Raw genomic sequence first — 19,546 nt, 5'->3', positions numbered from 1 at the left:
ATGGTCTCACTGTTATATGGTCTTCCAACCATAGTGTGCAGCTCTGCACACTTCTGTACTCTACTGGATTTGTCATACCCAGTCTTGCAGTCATGAATGTGCACCCATATGACGTGAGACACTCCAGCACATGACATATTTGGCTTTAAAGTGACGTCACGGCAGCGTGGGGCTCAGCAGGCAGATCGTTCGTCAGTCTGAGAGAAGAGGAGCAGCAGGAGGAGACGTGCCGGTCTCCTCTCCGCTGTAATGACAAGCCCTCACAGCCACTCTCTCCAACTCCTCTGAAACAACCCTCAGCCTCCAGGATTTTCCTCCGCCGCTTCCCCTCTTCCTTTTTCTTTTCAGTTGCACCTTATTTCATTTTACTTTCATTTATTTTACTTTATCTAACCTCTCAACCACCCCCCTCCACAGAGATGTCAACAGATAATGAAGATCCCCTGCCTCTGGTGACTTGAATCCTCCCTGCTTCAGAGAACTGAACATTCTCATTTTCCGCCCCCCATTTTTTTCTCTCCAATTTTCTTTTTTGGACGTTCATCTGCCGTTCAGCAATGTAGGAGAAGTGACGGCGTCATTTCAGCAATGAGGATGCCAACTGCATGCCCCGATTTCGGCTCTCGGCATCTTGCATCTTTGCCTTTTCTGCTGGGGCGACTGAAAAATGAACGATTTGCGTGAAGGCAAAGTTTGAGGGTACCTCTTTCGGTTTCCCGCTCACCTGTCCGCCTGCACGCGCCTACCCCCTCTCTCTCCTCTCGGCTGGTGAGCAGGGAGAGCAAATCATCGCCAACAGAAGAACTGACGGACAACTTCAAAGAGACCCGACAATTGTTTTGGTATTTTTAGTGGAATTTTTTTGTTTGTTTTTTCGGCAGTGTTTTTTTTCCTCCTTTCCCCCCCCCCTGTCCTTTTTTTTGGGAGGAATTTGATGTGCGCAACGTAGAAGGATATGGCTTAAATGATGTTTGCGTTGACAGCTGGAGTAAGGTCCGTAACTTGAGTGCTTTCTTCTCATCAGCAATTGCCGACTTTGGTGGAAAAACCCATCCAAATGGGAGGATACCTGGAGGACTGAGTCGGTTTTCGACAGTCGAGAGAGAGAGAGAAAAAAAATGTGGATAAAACGGAGTGTCGCGCGCAGGTAAGGCACAAATTATTTTGTTCAGTAATTACTTTGTACTTAAATTCTTGAATGATTAAGGGGGGAAATGTAGACTGTGATTGTGCATTGTAGTTTCTCTTCAACAGCGTGTCTCAATTTTTTCTTTTAAATCTACGCCACTGCAAGTTATTAGAGTCTGCTGGAATTGATGAACGAATAACATAGATCAATTGGACTGTGAAAAGCGCGAGGCTGTGGCTGCCGCTGTGTTAGAGTTATACACATATTAGCTGCTTTAGTGTTGGTAATAAAGAATATCCGGGTACAGGCTTTCTATTGATATGTTGTGTGATTTTTAAAAAAAATTTTAAGGAAGAAAATAATTGGAAAATTTCACATCCTGTACGCTGGGGGTCGCCAACAGTACGGCGCAAGCGACGCACATACATTCGCAGATAACAGACGCGTGCTCAAAGCGACACGTGTGTAGACACACGCGTGCGTGCACAGTCTCAAGGTTAGGTCTGTCAATTCCTCCCCACTTGTGAGAATAAACGCGTCCAGGTGAGCTCCACGTGCAATTCTTTGGCATAAAGTGAAGGTAAAATGATGAAATAAATAAAACTGAGAAGCTTTGCCCCCAAAATATTAAAGCACTTGGTGTTCTGATGAGTGCGTATCCAAGCACAAGGAGAGGTTGGCATGCAAAATATCTGTGCTCAGGGGTCAGCTTGATCACACTGAACAACACATCCCTTATCTTTTTAGGCTACATTAAAGTCTTTTTGCCTGAGAAATAGTTTTTTTTAAATGATAGATATGATAGAACTACATCCCTAAAGTGAAGATATAGAAAGTAGGCTTCAGACTCCAACTGATGAGTGAGGAAGTCCAAACAAAAGCCCTAAGTGAGATCATTCATTTGCCCCAAAGTGGGTTTATAGGTAATGACACACTGCAAAATGAGACCAAGTCTGTTTTCTTGCTACCTGCTGGATCCCATTCCCACCGGCAGCTCATATTCCTGCCCAGTTGCAGCCGTACATTTGTTATGCATGACACACGCTGTACATCTTTAGGGCTGACCTCGCAGGGTAATGGCAATGCACGTCTTAGACAGTGCAGTTGTGCGAGATGATGAAATGAAATGCCATGCCTTTAGATGGATCGGCAAGGGGCACAGAGAAACCAATTTCCATCATCGGGAATTTCCTTGTCACTTGCTCACACAAACTGGAATGTCCAAATGGGACATTGGACGATCTGCAGCCGCTGTTATGGACTTAAGTCGCTTGTTATTAGCAGTAATGTACCCTGTTTTGTAGTCAGGTATTTTTACTGGCTTGGGCCTTTTCAGGGCGCAGAAGTTATTGTGCACACAGGAATCTGTGCACATGCATTAAAGGCAATAAAGTTGTTTATGTGACAGAGATCTGTCCATTTTCCTTTAAGTTAAACCCCAATTAACAAAACTCGTTAAAGAATATTAAAATGCTCTCGGTAGTTCAGTAGCTGTAGCCGAAGCATCTTCATGAGGTGCCCACGGTTACTCTGTGCACGAGAAACCCCGCCACAGTCTAAAGTTTTGCAATGCTGTCGCTGATTATCAGACATTGATGGCAGCAGTTGGTGGCGGGGCTTTTACTGGAGTGATTTCCTTCCCTGCAGTATGGGTGGTGAAAATATTTGCTTTCCTTTGTTTGAAAAAAAAAAAAGGATGGATGAACTGAATGTGTACAGAGAAAGCCACTGTACCTGTTGGAAGAGACAAAGAACAAACCACCTACAGAAAGTAAATATGTGGGCGTAAATGCAACCGCACTGGCTTCAGTAGACCAGGAGAAAAAAAAGGGCTGATGGAGAGTTACAGATACAATTTTAAAAAAACAAGGCTTCTAGAGATGACTACAGTAGTTACTCATCGTTCTGGGCAAACCGTCTCATTAAGACAGCCTGTGGGCTAAGGCTGGGCTTTAGTGATTATCACTATTATTTATAGACTTACTAAAAAGACTGTAAAGATGTGATGATAACATGGGAACGAATTGTAATTGGGTTCTTATTAAAGTAGCCATCCCAAATTGTAAACCAGCTGTTTGTTGGTGTGCATTCAGTTTTTCTCGTAAATGGATAACAATGAACGCTCATGACCTGCGACATGCTTCACTGTCTGTGATGTGTGAAATCTTCCAGTCAAAGCTAAATGCTGGTAATTTGCAGCGTTATAACGAGCTTGAACCAGAGAGCATCTGACTCGAGGGTTAACCAGCGGGGATTCGGCTCTCACACACTCGGGATCTCTGGGCTGAGCCTTTCATGGATGTCACACAGTTTCAGGTCCCCCATGGCGAGCTCTTGTACAGCTGAGGCACCGGAGATGCTATCAAGCCTCGGCACACTGCGGCAGTAAAAAGCGTTGCTGACTGAGACACCAGTTGCCTTTTACGAAGGCTTTATTTGTCTTGTTTCACTTGCCTGGCAGAGGATTGTAAAGCATAGATGGCTGTGTCTTTGTATGTTTAGCCTTTTCTGCTCAATAGGGATACATTGAGTGATCAAGAGTGATACATCGAGTGAATTTGACCGTAGTGATTCAGATATGCACTAAAAAAGAAAAGAGAGTGGTTTTAATGAGCTGTGAGCTGCCTAATATTGCTACACCTGGTGATAATTTCTTTGGTATTTTGCGAGTTACTCCTGTGTGAAAAAGAAAACTGTTATAATAGTCTAATTCTGATTAATATCACTGGCTTAATGAGAAGGGTTCCTCATGTATTACAGTTTGCAGTGAGGTGTTTTTTTCTTCCCCAATGAGAAAAAGTTGCACAGCATCATCAGTCTGCAGCTGGTTATATGACAAGCCGTGGTTCTCTTAGCGAGCCCTACTAAGAACTCCAGGGCTAAACATGGCATTACTGTGTTAGGGGCCATCAGATATTCAGATATTCCTATGATTTAGGTGCCATCTTAATAGCCTCTATGAGGGTTATTAACTGGGCCTCTCTGGAGCGTGATTAACCTAATTTGCAGTGAAATAGGCTGTGTTGCTTCTTGGAGATCCTATCCTCTGGAGGCGTGTGTGTCTGTGTGTATGTGAGAGTGTGTCTGCATGTGTGTCATTAGCACCCTGTGCTCAGCAGGAATCTGTTAGATCCAGAAGGACCGGTACAGGTTGTCCCTTTCTAATGACATAAAAGACAAAAAAGGCATGGACGCTGTCCATCTAACCCTTCTGGAAATACCTCTGAGAAAGAAAGAGAACAAGAGAGAGGCTAGCTGTTGTTGAAGACGTGGGTGAAACATGAACGACCTGTCACTGACTGGCATAGCAATTAGCAGAGAGGAGTCAAAGGCAGAATGGGACCGTAACTGCTACTGTGCTTTAATTTCTTACTGCAACACATGAGTGCATATCGGAAGCTTGAAATGAGAAGCCTGGAGTTTAGCTCATTAAGTTTTTTCTTTCTTTTTTTTTTTGAAAACCGGACACTTAAAATACTTGAATTTATGCGCTGGTGATCAAAAAAATCAAAAAAAAATCAATAGCAATCAGAATAAGTGTTTTGCTTTGTGGAACCGGCTGTAGACCGCCAAATGACAGTAAACCTCAGAATAAAACCTCCATATTCAGATCTCATGAATTTATAGTCCGTGTTCTAACTTTATTGGCAGTAACCTTCAGCCTGATTGTGTTTAATCACCGGCTTGTCCGCTTTGTGCTACATGAAAAAAGTGTGCGTGTTTCTATCGCACTGGAGCACAACCATCCACAAAGTAAAGGAACTAACAGCACAGAACTCATACTTGATTCATGTAGTGAGCTTTTGCTGGATCAATACTGCCTCTACAAAGGATCAGACTTATCCATCATGGCCCTTCCCACTAACTGGCCTTCTCCAGGCACTGGGGTGCCTCTCAGAGGGCCATTTTCTACTCCTCCTCCTCCACCAAAACCCCAAACTGCCACCTGCTTTATTTTGTGTTTAGCTGCTTAGTGGTATTTGCTGTCAAGTTTGTCACAAGAGACAAACAAGACTTAAAGACAGTAAAGGGCTGATATGACCGAAGCATTGTCCTGTTATTTCCTTTTTCCACCATGTTTCTTTACAGCCCTGCTTATCTTTCTGAGCATGTGGGTCATGTACACTCTACTGCAGTGGGAGTAATTAATGGGATGATGCAACACTCTTGGCTGTTGCGCCTTAGACCCCCCATATACACACATATACACACTCTGCCCCACCCATTTTCTCTTTTGTTTGTTTTCCTCGATGAATTATGTTCTGACCTCAGCAATGCAGCAATGTTTCTTACACTACGGCCATAGTAGCAGCTGCTGCAGCTCAGCCTTTCAGGCATGGATGGAGTCTTATTTGTGTGCATATCTGTTTGTGTGTGTGTGTGTGTGCGTGTGTGTGTGCGCGTTGCACACTACCAAAACATTTGGAGGATTTCATACAATATTTGCCTCCCAGAGGCCTGCTGCACCGAGGCAATCCATAAATCTCTGGAACTCTTTGGAAAGCCAACTGTGGTATTTATCTCCCTAATACTGGATATCTACTGAGGACAGCTTAACTCCTACACCTTGGAGCCTGCATTTTTACGAGCAATGCAAGCACATGCCGCTGAGATCCCTAAAAATAAAATAGCTAAATAAATAAATATAAACACAGCAAGCATCTAGAGATAATCATAAACAGTACATTTTGATTTATGATGAGAAGAGCTAGGATTTATTTTAGAAGTAGAGTGGGGAAATAAGGGATGCACTGAGGCATTCGGGCATCATCCAAAGTAAAAGGTCATAACAGAAGTTCATGTTTCTACACAGATGATCAGTATCTTCCTACCAATGTTTCTGACCTTTCAATTTGATGTTCAAGATATTCTGGAACAAAGCTCTCATGTATTACAAATAACATGGAAAGGTACTGTATGTTCACTATCAGTAACTAAGGAGGGTCGCTCTGTATTTCTGGTAATTTGGAAAAAGGACAAAACATTTAGTTTCCTCAGAGTCAAGATGAAAGCCGGGCCACTGTGGAAGGGAAATTGTTTGTATAACCTGCATCAAAGCAGACAACTTGAGTGATATGCCTTTTTTCTTTTATTGCTGATCAGTGGGATATGTCAGCGGGGATTGTAAACATCTGGCAAGTCTCAAAGCTAATCACATTCATTTGATACTAGAGGCATGTTACTTGGTTAGAGTGGCATTGAGGAGGATTTAGCCACCACAGTCAACAAATTAGAAACACAACGTAGTGGGAATAAGCGATTTGGTTCCTGTGTATCTTGGCAATTGTGCTTGCCAATACAGAGCCATTTCCATGTAGGTATGTTAGTGTGTGTGAGTGCGAGTGTGTGTATACATGCTGGATTATATTTGCCCCATCACTTAGTCTGAGAGCTGAGAGCTTGAGCACACAGCCCTTTTCACTTTCCAACAAAGGCGTGATTGCATATTCAACAGGCTGCAAATACAGACTCAGGGTATCACGGCTCTTCCTTTAAGTGGACAGAGGATGAACCCCCTCAGGTCTTCTGGATGAAATGCAAATGCTTCTGCAATTGAAATGCAAACAACGACCAACAACCATGGTCTGATTGTCAGTTTAAGTATGTGGTGTAAAGCTGAACGGGAGGGTTAGAAAAAGTGCAGTACATAAATACACAGGTCAACTAATTAAGGTAGGCTAAGCTATCATATGAATCCAACTGTAAATCAATTCTCCCCTTCTGTTATAGATACATTTTACTTCCATATTCCACTTCCCAGTGTCTCCCTGTCTCTGCCTTCTCTCCTCCTGTGTGCACATACGCAGTCTTGCTGTTCTGTCTGTTCCACCACACAATTAGTGATTAGCGCTACAGCAGGTAGCTAGTGCTGTAAAAATCAAGTGCAACATAAAATTGTACCCACCCTCTCCAGTCACATCTAATCACATTTATATGAAAAACGTGATGCTCTTCTTCCACGTTTCTGCACTTATGTCTTCAAAATAAATGACTAAATAATACAACTGTTATTGTGGGTGTTGATTTTTATTCCACATATTAATTTGTAACATTTATATGTGGAATATTTTAACTATAATACATTAGAAATACTAATTTTATACATTTAGAGCCATAATTTGTTTGTAAATTAGACCATTTCTGTAATTCTGTACCAAGGGATTTTCTATCAAACAATCAAGATGTGATTGAAGTTAAAAAGAGGCTATAAATTAATTGGAAAAACTAATCTGATTTTTACATATAACGACTGTATTTATTACTTGGATTCTTTGACTGACTTGGCCATTGAAGAGTCCTAATTTTCTTTATCTCGACAAACTTCATTTGCACTGTTATGTACCATCTAATCAATTTTGAAGCATTCGAAAATCTGAACAGAATATATACTTCACATTTCTTCCTGCTACTTCTGTCAACAGTCACATCATCAATAAACAGTGGCGCCCCGGCACCCCTGGCAGCCGTACAGCCACATCCTGTCACATTGCCTCCATCATGTTTCACAGATAACGTGGTATGTTTAGGATCATGAATTGTTTCTTTCCTTTTCCAAAGTTTTCTCTTCCCATCATTATGGCAAACAGTTTTCTTGGTTTCTTCCATTTTTCTTTGTTTTTAGAAGTTGCACAGGCTCTTGTTTTCTGACCTGGCCTTCCTGTTCCAGAGGTTTGCACCTTGTTGTAAATAAACACTGTAATATTTTACAAATGAATCAGACTGTTAATGTTGCCACTCCTAAAAGTTTTGCTGTCCCTGTGACAGGTGTGCTCTGTTTTTCAATGTCATGACGTCTTCTGTCCCTTGGACTAACATCTTGTGTATATTTAAAACGACAGCGAAAAGCTATAAAATACACATCCAACACTGTGAATCGACTTCACATATTCTGATTGTTTTGTCATGAAATAACAAGAGAACACAGGCTAGACCTGGCCATGAAACTTCCTGGCCAGTTAATGTTAAACTTTCTGAAATAAAGCTGAAAGTATGAACTTCAGTTATATTTGATTATTTGTGTGTGGTGTGGGGCGATAACTACAAAAACAGGTTTTGTTCAAAATTTATGACTCTTCCTGTAAATGCAAAAATCTAATAAAACAAACCTACAGGCATGAAACAAATAAGAATAAGAAAATCTCTGACAGCAAATAAACCACAGTTATTAAGAGTGAAATGGTACTTAAACATAAATACTGTTAAATGTGTGTAACATTGGGGGATGAAAAATAAAAACGGAAAACATGATGTTCATCATGAGGATCGCTTGTAGTTAAATGTATAAAGATGCAAAAACTCCCGTCCCACTAATATTCCCTCAGAAATAAAAAGGCCATTGGAGTCTTTTCCCTGAAAAGTTCTCTGTACATTGGGAGATAGTGGAGGGAAAAAAAGTGCCAAGCAAAGGGAAAAATGAAAAGTGAGCAGAAATGGATTAAAATAACAATAGAGCATTTTGCTAATAGTCCATTTTGAGCTGTTGCCACAATGTAATACTGTCTGTGAGAATTATGGTGGATAAGAAAGGTGCTGATGTCTCTAGAGACATACTAATGCTTTGCATGCCTTACTTTGTGAGAATGTTAGTGTTTGATAATGGATAATGCTGACTGTCATTCTTTCTCTAAGACACGTTGCCTATTAGCACATATTAAATCCTGCTGACAGTTTTAGTAAATGAGGCTTTGCTTTCTATTAGAAAATAATTAACTTTTGTATTTGATAAAAATCTAAAGCACTATTTCAACAGTGTCTCAAAGTTCAGTGCCATAAAATGTTTCCATTGTGTCTGGGTCTGTGGGCCAGGTGCCAGTTAAAATGAGTTTTAAATGGAATAATGGAACGAACTGTGTAGCCTCATAATTCACAAATATCCTGTATGCAGCACCATTCATCAAAGCTGCAGAGAACTCCTTTCAGCATTTTGTATACCTTCTGACATTTTCAATTTGCATTATCATTAGCAGTCTATTGTGTTTATTGAACTGGAAAAGCAGGCCTGCCATATTTTTCACATGAATAACATTCATTTCTCTGAGAAGTTCAGCCTTTTAAATGGTCGTATATTTTCTTAAATGACAACTGGGTGTTTCTTTCAGGCTGTACGCATGATTACACACTGTTCTGCAGATTTTTGTTTCTTTTTCAAGAGATGATCCCAGTCAATTTAGGCATTATCTCCCTGGAGACACATTAGGCTCTTTCAGATATGCACTTCTTTGCAGCGATGACACTGCGCCTGAACTTGTTGACTTCATCCTTGCACTCTGGTCATGTGTCCATAAAAGCGGTGGTGGCAGTATTACTAAATCGGATGTAGTAACTATAAAGATGACACAGTATAGTATTGGCATATTTTGCAGTATTGTACACTAAATATTAATAATTTCTTAAATAAATTAAAAATACTATGAACACAAGGTCTCATCTCTCTGATGCCAACATGTTGCCATCAGTCTGAATGAGTTTTTGTCAGGGAACACAACTCAATGAAACTCGACTCAATTGGTTGTCAGTTGGTTGTTTACTGGTTATATTCATATAGAACAGGATAACCATCCTGTTCTGCTGAGCACAGGTGTAATAATTAAATGTGAATTTCTGTCTATAAAGAAAGAGATATGCAATTTTGATGATTTATTACAGTTAATTGCTGGATAATAAAAAATGGATTGAATGTAATTGCCAACCTTTAATTGGCATTCAGTTGCAGACTGATTGCAGTCTGACTCTGTCTTAGGGCAACATCTATGGCAGGTTTAAATGACAGTCTTGGTGTGCTTGACAGTAATTTTGCAATGAAAATGACATAACAAAAAATTCTGAAGGGATTTGATAACCTTTTCTTATTGGATAAAACAGGTCCCACCTATTGTAGTAATGATGCTGCATGCATTACTTTAAACACAATAAGTTTGAATACTTGCACTTGCACTAAAGAGCAGGCATGCACAGGGCATGTAACGTGTGCTGCATCTTCTCATAGTTTCTCAGTTTGATAAAGTTGTTTTGGAATAGCATTGAATACTATTAAGATTATAAACTATCTGTCTGGGAAACATATTCTTCTGCCATTTTTTTTAGTAAAAAAAACAATCATTTAATGCAGCACACATGTACTGACCAATCGTGCATGTACTATAGCTCTCTCCATCTTATCTGTCATGAGCAACATTAACATAAAAGAAAGCCCACTTTCACAGACTTTCACAGACTGATGAAGCCTGCAATATTATAGTATCGGCTGTATTAAAGTAACCCATGTCTGAAAAGGGCAGTAGATTACACCCGACTCTAGCTCTGATCTGCCTGTCAGGTTTAAGTGATCAGTGTACTGAGGTGAGATCAGGGTAGGCTCATAGAATACTGTGGCTACGAGTAACCGCTAGTTGCAGTGATATGACATAAATATTTTAGCTGTTAATGGCTTCACATTTTTACTAATGATGCCCTCATAATAGTAGATTTCATGCAAACCAGTGTAGAAGAATATTACTGTTATTGGAACCTTTGCATTTGCTTTATGTTACAAAATTTCTGCTCAAATTTGCTGGCAGCTTTTGAATTGATAGAGACTGCTTATTTTGCTTATAGAATGTGGTAGATTTAACTGACAGATAAGCAAGCTACAGTAATGGTTAAATGAGATGTAAGTCAAATTCATCCAAACCTTTATCTTAGTCCATCAAACAGTTATAAAGGAAACTGAGTCTGGACTAACATGGTGGGCTGAACAACACACCAGTATGTGCTTATTAAAATAACAGATGCAGATTTAAAAGCAGTGACCAGGCTTATTGCCAGAAAGCAGTCTTTGTGTGATCAGTAGCAAAAGCACATTAACTGAGTAGTCTGTACGATAGGTCAGCTCTTCATGTAAATGGATAGGAGGATGAAAGCAAATAGCTGGGGGGAACAAAGGTGGTGTTATTTCTACCATAAATAAAGAACAGCACATTTCATTCTTTTTTTTTTTTTTTTTTTAAAGGCAGAGCTAGTTTGATTCCACCCAGAATCGTGTGTTTTCTCCATTGTGTGGAGAAAACAGTGTGAGAGGAGAAAGAAAGCCTGAGAGACAGGTGTATTAAGGGCAGCAGAGTGGTCAGAGAGTGTATTTGAGTAAGTGTGTTTCTGGACCTTGTTGCGGTGAAGCTCCCACATATTCCCTCAATCCCCCTGAGAGTTGTGCACCGTGTGAGCACTGTGCAAAAAAACAGCCTCACTTTTGTTCTATAACCTAAATGTCCCAAAGGTCTGCAGCCCTATCATCTGCTTCCCACCCCACACGCACACAGATGATGAAGCAGCAGTTTGAAATTAAACCTGTCTGAATACATTTAGTCTGCATCAGATTTATTCATGCACATAAAACGTCTGCTTTTATATATTCTAGATCTTGAGTCTATTTGCTCACAGTACACAGTAGAGGTTGGGCAATATTTTCTCAAAATGATATTACAATATTGTGATAACGATATTTATGATGATACAGAAAAAAAATACTGAAGTGTATTTTCCACCATTCTTTTCAAATGAGCTCGTTTATGACACCCTAACTGATTCAAAGTGAGAATCTTGTGCCCTCAGTTGTCAGCAGGAGCAGATTTATATTGCATTACTAGTGACATAGGAGTATATATAGCAACACAGGAAAGCCACAAAAGTAGCCAAGGAAATGTTATGTAAAAGTAAAACACAACTGCTTATCACTTTAGTTTAACAATAGCTAAAGAAACTTTACCTTTTAACTCTTCGGGAGTCTGGGATGTTGAGCTTTTTAACCAGCTGCTTAAAGTCCTGTTTTACCACCATGTAACCGCATCAGTAATTTTCCTTTACCTTTCACACAACTGGCAGATGTTCCGGCGTCGTCCAATCGAGTCATTTGTTAAAGCTCGGGTCACACGTGTACTTGATGGTTTGTTTGTAATGGTGAGCCAAGTTTGTTTTTTCCACTTCGGTGTTCCTGCATTGTAGTGTCTCCACCTTACAATATAAAGTGTCTTAATTGACTGTTATTGTGATTTTGTATAAACAAAATTATGTTGAACTGAATTGAATTGAATGTTTTGCAAAGTGCTGTGTTTGGTTGAAGTGACTTCTTTACTAAACATCAATGGAGGCTGACACATGGCCTTTGCTGTCAGACAAATTTGGCCTTGTTCTGTGTGCTAGGAAATATTATTGTATCATTGATAGCGTGATACCACTACAACACAGTTTATCACAGAAAGAGTTGCATACATACAGTAAAGTATGTAAAAAATAGAAGCAAGTTTTGAAAAATAGAAGCAAGTTTTGATGCATGAAATACATTTTTAATCTTTGTTTGCAGTTGATTTCTCTGTACATCATTTTAATCATCATTTTAAACCCAAACATATTCTGTGAGTAGTTTTGTCCATTGTAAAATTGTAGGGCTGCTCGATTATGGCAAAAATGATAATCACGATTATTTTCACTGAAATTGAGATCTCGATTATTTGACGATATTTATTTAACAATAACAATGTATTGAATAATGACTTTAAAGATTGTCAAAAAATAATATAAAATAGTGTGCAATACTGATAACATTGCAAATGTTTGCAATATAAAAAATAAATGAAAAATGTAAACATCTATGTTTAGTGAACTTTGCAGTGTTGCTCTGTGGCGTAGCAAAGTTTACACACTATGTCTACTTGATCCACGTCTGACTCCGCGAACCCATAATGTTTCCGCACCACTGAAGTTTTTTTTTACCTCTCTTTTCAACCAACGGCAGTCACTCTCCTCTCCAAATAACTTCTGCTTAGCTTTCCGAGCATCCCTCGGGTCCTCTTAATCAGCGGTCCCCAACCCCCGGGCCTCGGACCGGTACGTAAGTTGTTTGGTACCGGGCCGCGAGAGTTGAGGCTCAGGGGTGAATTGTATGGTTTTCAGGGTTTTTAAATCGGTTTTCAGTGTTATTTTGTTATCGTTTTTATCGTTTACTCTGTTTTCCTGGGTCTTTTCACGTGTGCTATGAATAAATTTTCTTTTTTTCTGTACCGGTACTAGTTTTATTTTGTTGTATTTATCCGCGACACTTTAAAGGCCGGTCCATGAAAATATTGTCGGGCATAAACCGGTCCGTGGCGCAAAAAAGGGTGGGGACCGTTGCTCTTAATTGTTGTGACGCGTGTTCGAAATGCAGAGAGGTGCGCTCGATTTGCCACACGAAGCAGCGCGAGAGTAAAGCACGAGGGAGGGGCTAATAATTGGCTCAGTCATTTTTAATGATCGTTGAAAGCCCAGATCGTAATTGTGATTAAAATTCGATTAATTGAGCAGCCCTATAAAATTGTTGATTTGTTTACCAAACACAGATGAACTCATTTCTACACCGCCACATTTTCTAACCAGCAGTCTCTGAATATAAACTAGTACTGATACTAATATATGCACAATATTATCATCATCAGTGCCGTCATACCATGACTGACTGAGATTGACCAAGGCTTGGCTGTTGGCATGCCTCAAACTAGCTATAAAAGCACCATCTCTGATCTTACTGAACTTGGTGGAAATCTGACTGGACAGAGGTACTGAGATCAGGTGTTCTAACCTGAACTTGTGGCATTCTTGCAGCAGCAGTCCACCTTTCAGCTATTTCAACAGAAGACTGCTTGTTGCCACACTGCCAGAGTACACAGCAGGGCTTTCTGGATCCCAAGCATATCTAGACACTTCCTTGGCCAGCTTTTATTTATGTCTGCTATTGAACATGCCTAGGACATGCTGGGTTGATATGTTCATCAGAAGTAGCTACAAACAATGACCACTACACAGCTGCAACGACAGACACTTGTGCAGTCTGTGCGCAGATGGGTGTCAACTTGCATAACGTCCAAGACCTCGTATTAAACATCTTTTAGTCCAAGCTTTATCAAGCTAGTATCTATAATATCTATTTAAAATACAAATTTCTGTTTCTGTTTTTGACTTGCTTATACACATACATGGAAACAACTGTTTTTAATCATGATCTACTGTATTTGTAGTCACTTGTCAATAATCACTAGTTGACATGGTTATTTACCAAAAAATAGCCAAAACACAACATTTGTTATTATTTATGATACCAGGTCTGTTAAGATATTTTACTTTAAAATCCAGGTATGGACAATCATGGTAGCACAAATATATTGTAAATGTGTGAAGAGTCAAGTTGGTAGCAACTAAAAGTGAGAATCACACCCCATGGTATAAAATTATCACAATACTTGGCAAGATACCACATTATAGCAATTTTAACATTTTCCAATATTCTATATATAGTATTGCAATAACATTCATTTTGATTTATTAGCTTTTCTAAACGGCAAATTTTGTCCTCATAGTTAAACTTGGTCAGTGTCTGTTTTATCCACTAATAAACTGATGTTATTTCACTCCAGTTTGACAGGCTACTAACACTATCACTTAAACCTGTCAGAAATGTTGCCTTAAGTTGGAGTCAGTTTGCAACTGAATGGGGTATAATTGGAACTTACATGCAATCTTTTTCCAATAATACACCAGTTAACCGTGATAAACCATCAAAAGTCACATATCTGTTGCAATCTACAGAGATTCACATTTAACTACCACATTTGTGCTCAACAACCTTCCTGTTCTATAGGAATATAACCAGAATACAGCGATGTGACAGCCAGCTGAATTGATTCCTGTAAGTTTTGCTCATTGACAAAGACTCATTCATACTGATGTCCATGTGTTGCCAATCTGTGGATTTATAAATTAGACAACAATTATTTGTAAATTGTCAACAAGCTCTCTGAGGCTGATAGCAGTCGGTCCAACTTCATCAAGCTAAGCGTGTCCACTGTCGGATGGATTTTCCGTTGAGTTGACTTAATGCAAGTTTTCTCAGCGAACATTATCTCAGGATCGTGATGCATGAGATGAGGCCTCTTGTTTGTTGTATTTTATTGCATTGAATAAAATATCGATATTTGGTGTCCTTATATCAATAAAATCTCACCACGCAAAATACGGCAATATTATGCCTTCATTTTTTACTCACCACTAGTAGTGCTTCGGCAGTTCCACCAATGATTCAAAAAAGCCTCAAACATTAGAAGCTTAATTTTATCAGTGGGGAATATGAAGGTTTGAGAGCCTCTTTATTACACACATGGATCAAAACAAAATTTAAAAAGGTTCATAATTTTACATGAAACTGGCTTTGTAATCATTCAACCTTTCCTTTTATCTTCCACCTGCTGCTGATGTGAGCCTGTCTGCTCTGGGTCTTCTGCTGGGGGAGAGCAGGATTTGATTCAAGTTCTACATAAAAAGCCAACTGTATGTCTGGTTATAAGTCAAAGCAACATGTTAAATCTTTCATGCACTTTTATTAATCTGTCTAAAATGAGCCAAAAAAAAAAAAAATTATCACAGGATGTGTTTTAACCCTGTCAAATTGTCTTTCTGGAGCATTTGGAATTTTCAGGAAACTTACAGCTAACAGGAAACATTTTATAAATTTGATTGTAGGGTTTAGAAAAAATAAAACCTTAGCTGACTAAACTGTTTCCACTCCAAACTTCCTTTGCTTTCTTGAAGTGGGATTGTATAAGGTACTTATCCATAGTCAGAATATTACCTACTGTTGGCATGCCCTCAAACAGATATGGAGATAAAGCAAGGTATTGATGTAGGCGTGTATTTTAGCCACCCACTTACAGAAATCAATATTAGATTAGGCTTAGGCTATATTTAAAACAGGCTGTAAAACATTTTTCTGCCTTGCCGTCAGATGACCATTTCACAATCTGTGTAATCGCCTTCTAAAGTCACTGGACTTTGTCAACACAGTAATTTTACCTCGGAGAACGCTGCATTTGCAGGTCAACTGCTGCCTCAAGTGATTAGCTTATTTTTCTTATTTTCTGATCACACAGTGGTGGTCCAGCAATCCAGTGCTCTGCACGGTAAAATTGCAGTTTGTGTCAACGGAGCCTGTTGACTTTGAATCAGCAAACTTTGATTGTAAGATTAACTCTGTAAGCCTCCCAACTTTGAAATATTATTTATTCTTGGACGAGTGCCGTGAGAGCAGCCAGACATTCATGTTTCATACCCCAACGTCAGAATATGTCCTTGTCAGCTGTAATTTCTTATCTTGTATCTCCCTTAAAAATCTCACCTTGACAGGGGAAGTGTATAACATTGATCATATTGATAAATATTAAAGTAAATACCCCAGAGTGCGATGCTGCCAAACCTTTGGTCCTGGCATTCATGTGGATAAAATTTCACAGTTTCAAGTTTAAAAAAACTTTGCTTGATTTTTTTTATCATCTTATCTTAGCAAGCTTTCCATGATGACTCCCCCCTCATTGTTGTCGGATTATCCTCCTAATCATTGGACTAATGATGTTTGATTCTTCAGTAAAACTGTGAGAAATTCTGAAATACAACACTAAAAATATTTGTAAGTTTGTTTTGATCATGTGTGGTGTCTTCTCCAGTAGCGCCTTTGTTTTACAGAGAGAGCCAGTTGTTTTGAGCCTCCCAACTTGAGGCGGTTTCAGCTGCACAGGACATCTCTGCTGACCTCCTCTTGAACACAGTGATTATTCTGGGTCAGACTCTTTTAAAGCTACATGCTGGAATTAATGGAACTGGGAAGGGCAAATAGGGAATGTTATTGTGCCCTTGTTTCTCAGTGCGCTGCAGCTGAAAAAAAAAAAGACATGTTTTACCTCGCTAATCCTAGAGGGGTCAGTCATTTCCATTCATTGTAAATTTGTGTTTTCTGTAGGAAAGCACGTCAATTCCCAGTGTGAGAGTGATAGAATTATTTAATGTGTGTCGGCATTGTTTTTCATGTTCTAGAGGTCAGAATTGAGTCTTTGGGGAGATTAAGCAGCACTTTAGCTCCCCAGGGCTTCATCCACTTGTGGTTTTTATTGTGAGGCTAAAATGACATTAATCCTCTTATTACTACTACTGAAACTGGTCTGTTAGCATAATGTGACAGTGCATGATACATTTTATGTTATACATTTCTATCAGTCCTACCTGGCCAGTGATCTCTGTGGCAAAGGATTGTTTGATGTTTGGTGACTATAGACAAGTTAAGTTCACTACCAAGATAGTGATATTGTGTTGTGAGGTCAGCAGTGACCAAAACAATAATAACAACCAATTATAATTACCACATAAAGATTTTAGGTTAACTGAGCCACAATGCAATGCCAATATGCCAATAACATGTTCATGTAAATCTAGAATTTATCAATATTCAGTTTGCAAGTAAATAAGGCCCTGTTGTAATCTGATACAGCAGTCAAATCCAGCTAGCTTTGCCAGTGCATCCAGTCTGCAAACCTATGTGCATTGCCCTTAGAGTAAGTCGTCCTTGTTCTGTGGCCTGGATGTTATCAGAGAGTTTTTACCCCCAGAGGGGTAAGACTACCACACAGCTCCTTCCCTGTTCTCTCCTTTCTTTCTCCATCTCTGTCACTCTCTTAGGGTAATTCAAATGCATACTCCATATACTCCCATCTCTATTTTAAGAATCTTCTCTCTCGTGTGGACATGCTGTGCTTGGGGCTGGTCGAATTGGGGAAGGTTGAATGACTGGAAACAGACTGTATGAGCGCTCACAAGCATCCCACTGTCTTTGGTGTGTTCTCAATCCATAATCCTTTAAAGTTGTTCAATCTAGCAACATAGCCACTGGAGCGACTTAATAGTTGCCCCAAAGTGTATGACTTTTAAGGTATGAACCATCCACAAATCCCCTGCAGGCTTTTGCAAAAAGCCATGACCGTGTAATGTTTTTCAGACAACTTGGTTATAAATAATGTTAAAGGACTCAATACCAGAATTAATGCTTCTAAGGGAAAAAGTTAATTGCACAGACATAAGATATTAATTCACTGACTGATAATAACCTGGTGTTACTCTGCAAACATTACAGTAGCTATTATAACAGTGTTGGGAGAATGAGTATATGACCATGAATAATAAATGTGTCAACAAATACCTCCTTTTTGTTGATACATTTAATGTAAACAGGAAACCCCTAGGGACCTCCATCGAAACCCGAAAAAGCGATCAGTGTAAACACAGTCTACAAACTTGACATGCTGACTAATCTGCATTGTGCTGTTATGCTCAGTTCTATTGTTTGCTTTAGTCTAGAAGCTGAAGTATCTGAAAGTGGTTAGAATACAGCAGTTTAACACAAAGCATAAATCATGGATAAAGAGGTGCCTTTTTATGGAAATGTTTTAGTTCAAAAAAACAAACAAAAACCTTTTCACCAAAGAAAATATTTAACAGTTGGAAATGGCCTATGACAGATGTCACCTACAATCCAGTTTTGAGATCCCTTTCCAGGGCCTTAACAACACCCATTCACATACGTCAGTTGAGCTCAGTAGGTCTCATGATATATTGAGGCAAGGTCTCATAATAGTTTCACCTGAAAACTCTGGTGATAATGACCCACACCCTTTTTCACACCTTGGCTCATGTGTTGAGGCACACGATCAATCGTTGGTCAATGACCCTCTTAATGGAAAGCTCTCAGTAGGACTGAAATACCTTTTCTTTACAAGCTCCTTAGTTAAACGAAGTTGTTATATTACTTTGCGTATTCCACAGATTCATTTGAGGTAATATTGAATTTTTTTTTCAATAAGGCTTAACAAGAAAACATTTATGGCAAAATGATGTCTTTACATAAGAGATATAAACTCCAACTGAGAAGCAAATGTTTGTGGATATCCATAACTGAATACAAATTGCGATCAAAAACTTAGCCATAGAAACAAAAATGAGACGTGATACGATGATACACAAATGATTAAACGTTGCCAGTTTCCCCATGGTGCAGCATGTTGTTGTGGTGGGTAGCACCATCACCTCACAGCAGTCCTGGGTTCAAATTTGCTTGCCAGCTTGGGCCTTTCTGTGTGCAGTTTCCATGTTCTCTACTTGGCTTCACTCTAGGTACTCTGGCTTCCTCCCAAAACATGCATGTTACATTAATTGGTGATTCTTAGCTGGCATGATGTGAAGGTGTGTGATTGGCTTTATGATAGCGCTGCAGTAGATCGGTGACCTGTTCAGGATGTACCCTATGACAACTGGGATAGTCTCCAGCCACACCACTCAGGTTCATGGAAGAAAACGGATGGATATCATCTTGATAAATACTATCAAATACGAAATTCTGTTTCAAACTGAAAACTTGAAGGTGTGGCGTATCCTATAGTTTGCTGTTTATGTACAGCTCAACTTCAGTATTCATCAGATACTTTACTATTATATATGTCCCCAAGGGTCAAACTGCCAGTGTGTAGTTCTTCTGTACCATGCTGAGGCATCTAAGGGACAATGTTCAAGAAGAGCACACAGATTGAGATTTAACTA

General features: G+C 39.4%; 1 protein-coding gene across 1 annotated transcript in view; it reads left to right on the top strand.

Annotated features, from left to right (window-relative positions):
• Positions 1–214: 214 nt before the first annotated feature.
• Positions 215–19,546, top strand: part of ajap1 (adherens junctions associated protein 1) — a 46,971-nt gene continuing 27,639 nt past the window's right edge. Inside the window, exons 1-2 of the mRNA XM_005730735.1 lie at positions 215–842; positions 1,025–1,147. Coding sequence (XP_005730792.1) covers positions 1,119–1,147 — 29 coding nt within the window. The 5' untranslated portion in view covers positions 215–842; positions 1,025–1,118. The remainder of the gene's footprint in view (positions 843–1,024; positions 1,148–19,546) is intronic.

Source organism: Pundamilia nyererei, unplaced genomic scaffold (assembly GCF_000239375.1).
Source record: "Pundamilia nyererei isolate P.nyererei 1_Seehausen unplaced genomic scaffold, PunNye1.0 scaffold00039, whole genome shotgun sequence".
NCBI lineage: Eukaryota > Metazoa > Chordata > Actinopteri > Cichliformes > Cichlidae > Pundamilia > Pundamilia nyererei.
This window is presented reverse-complemented; position numbering and strand designations above follow the sequence as displayed.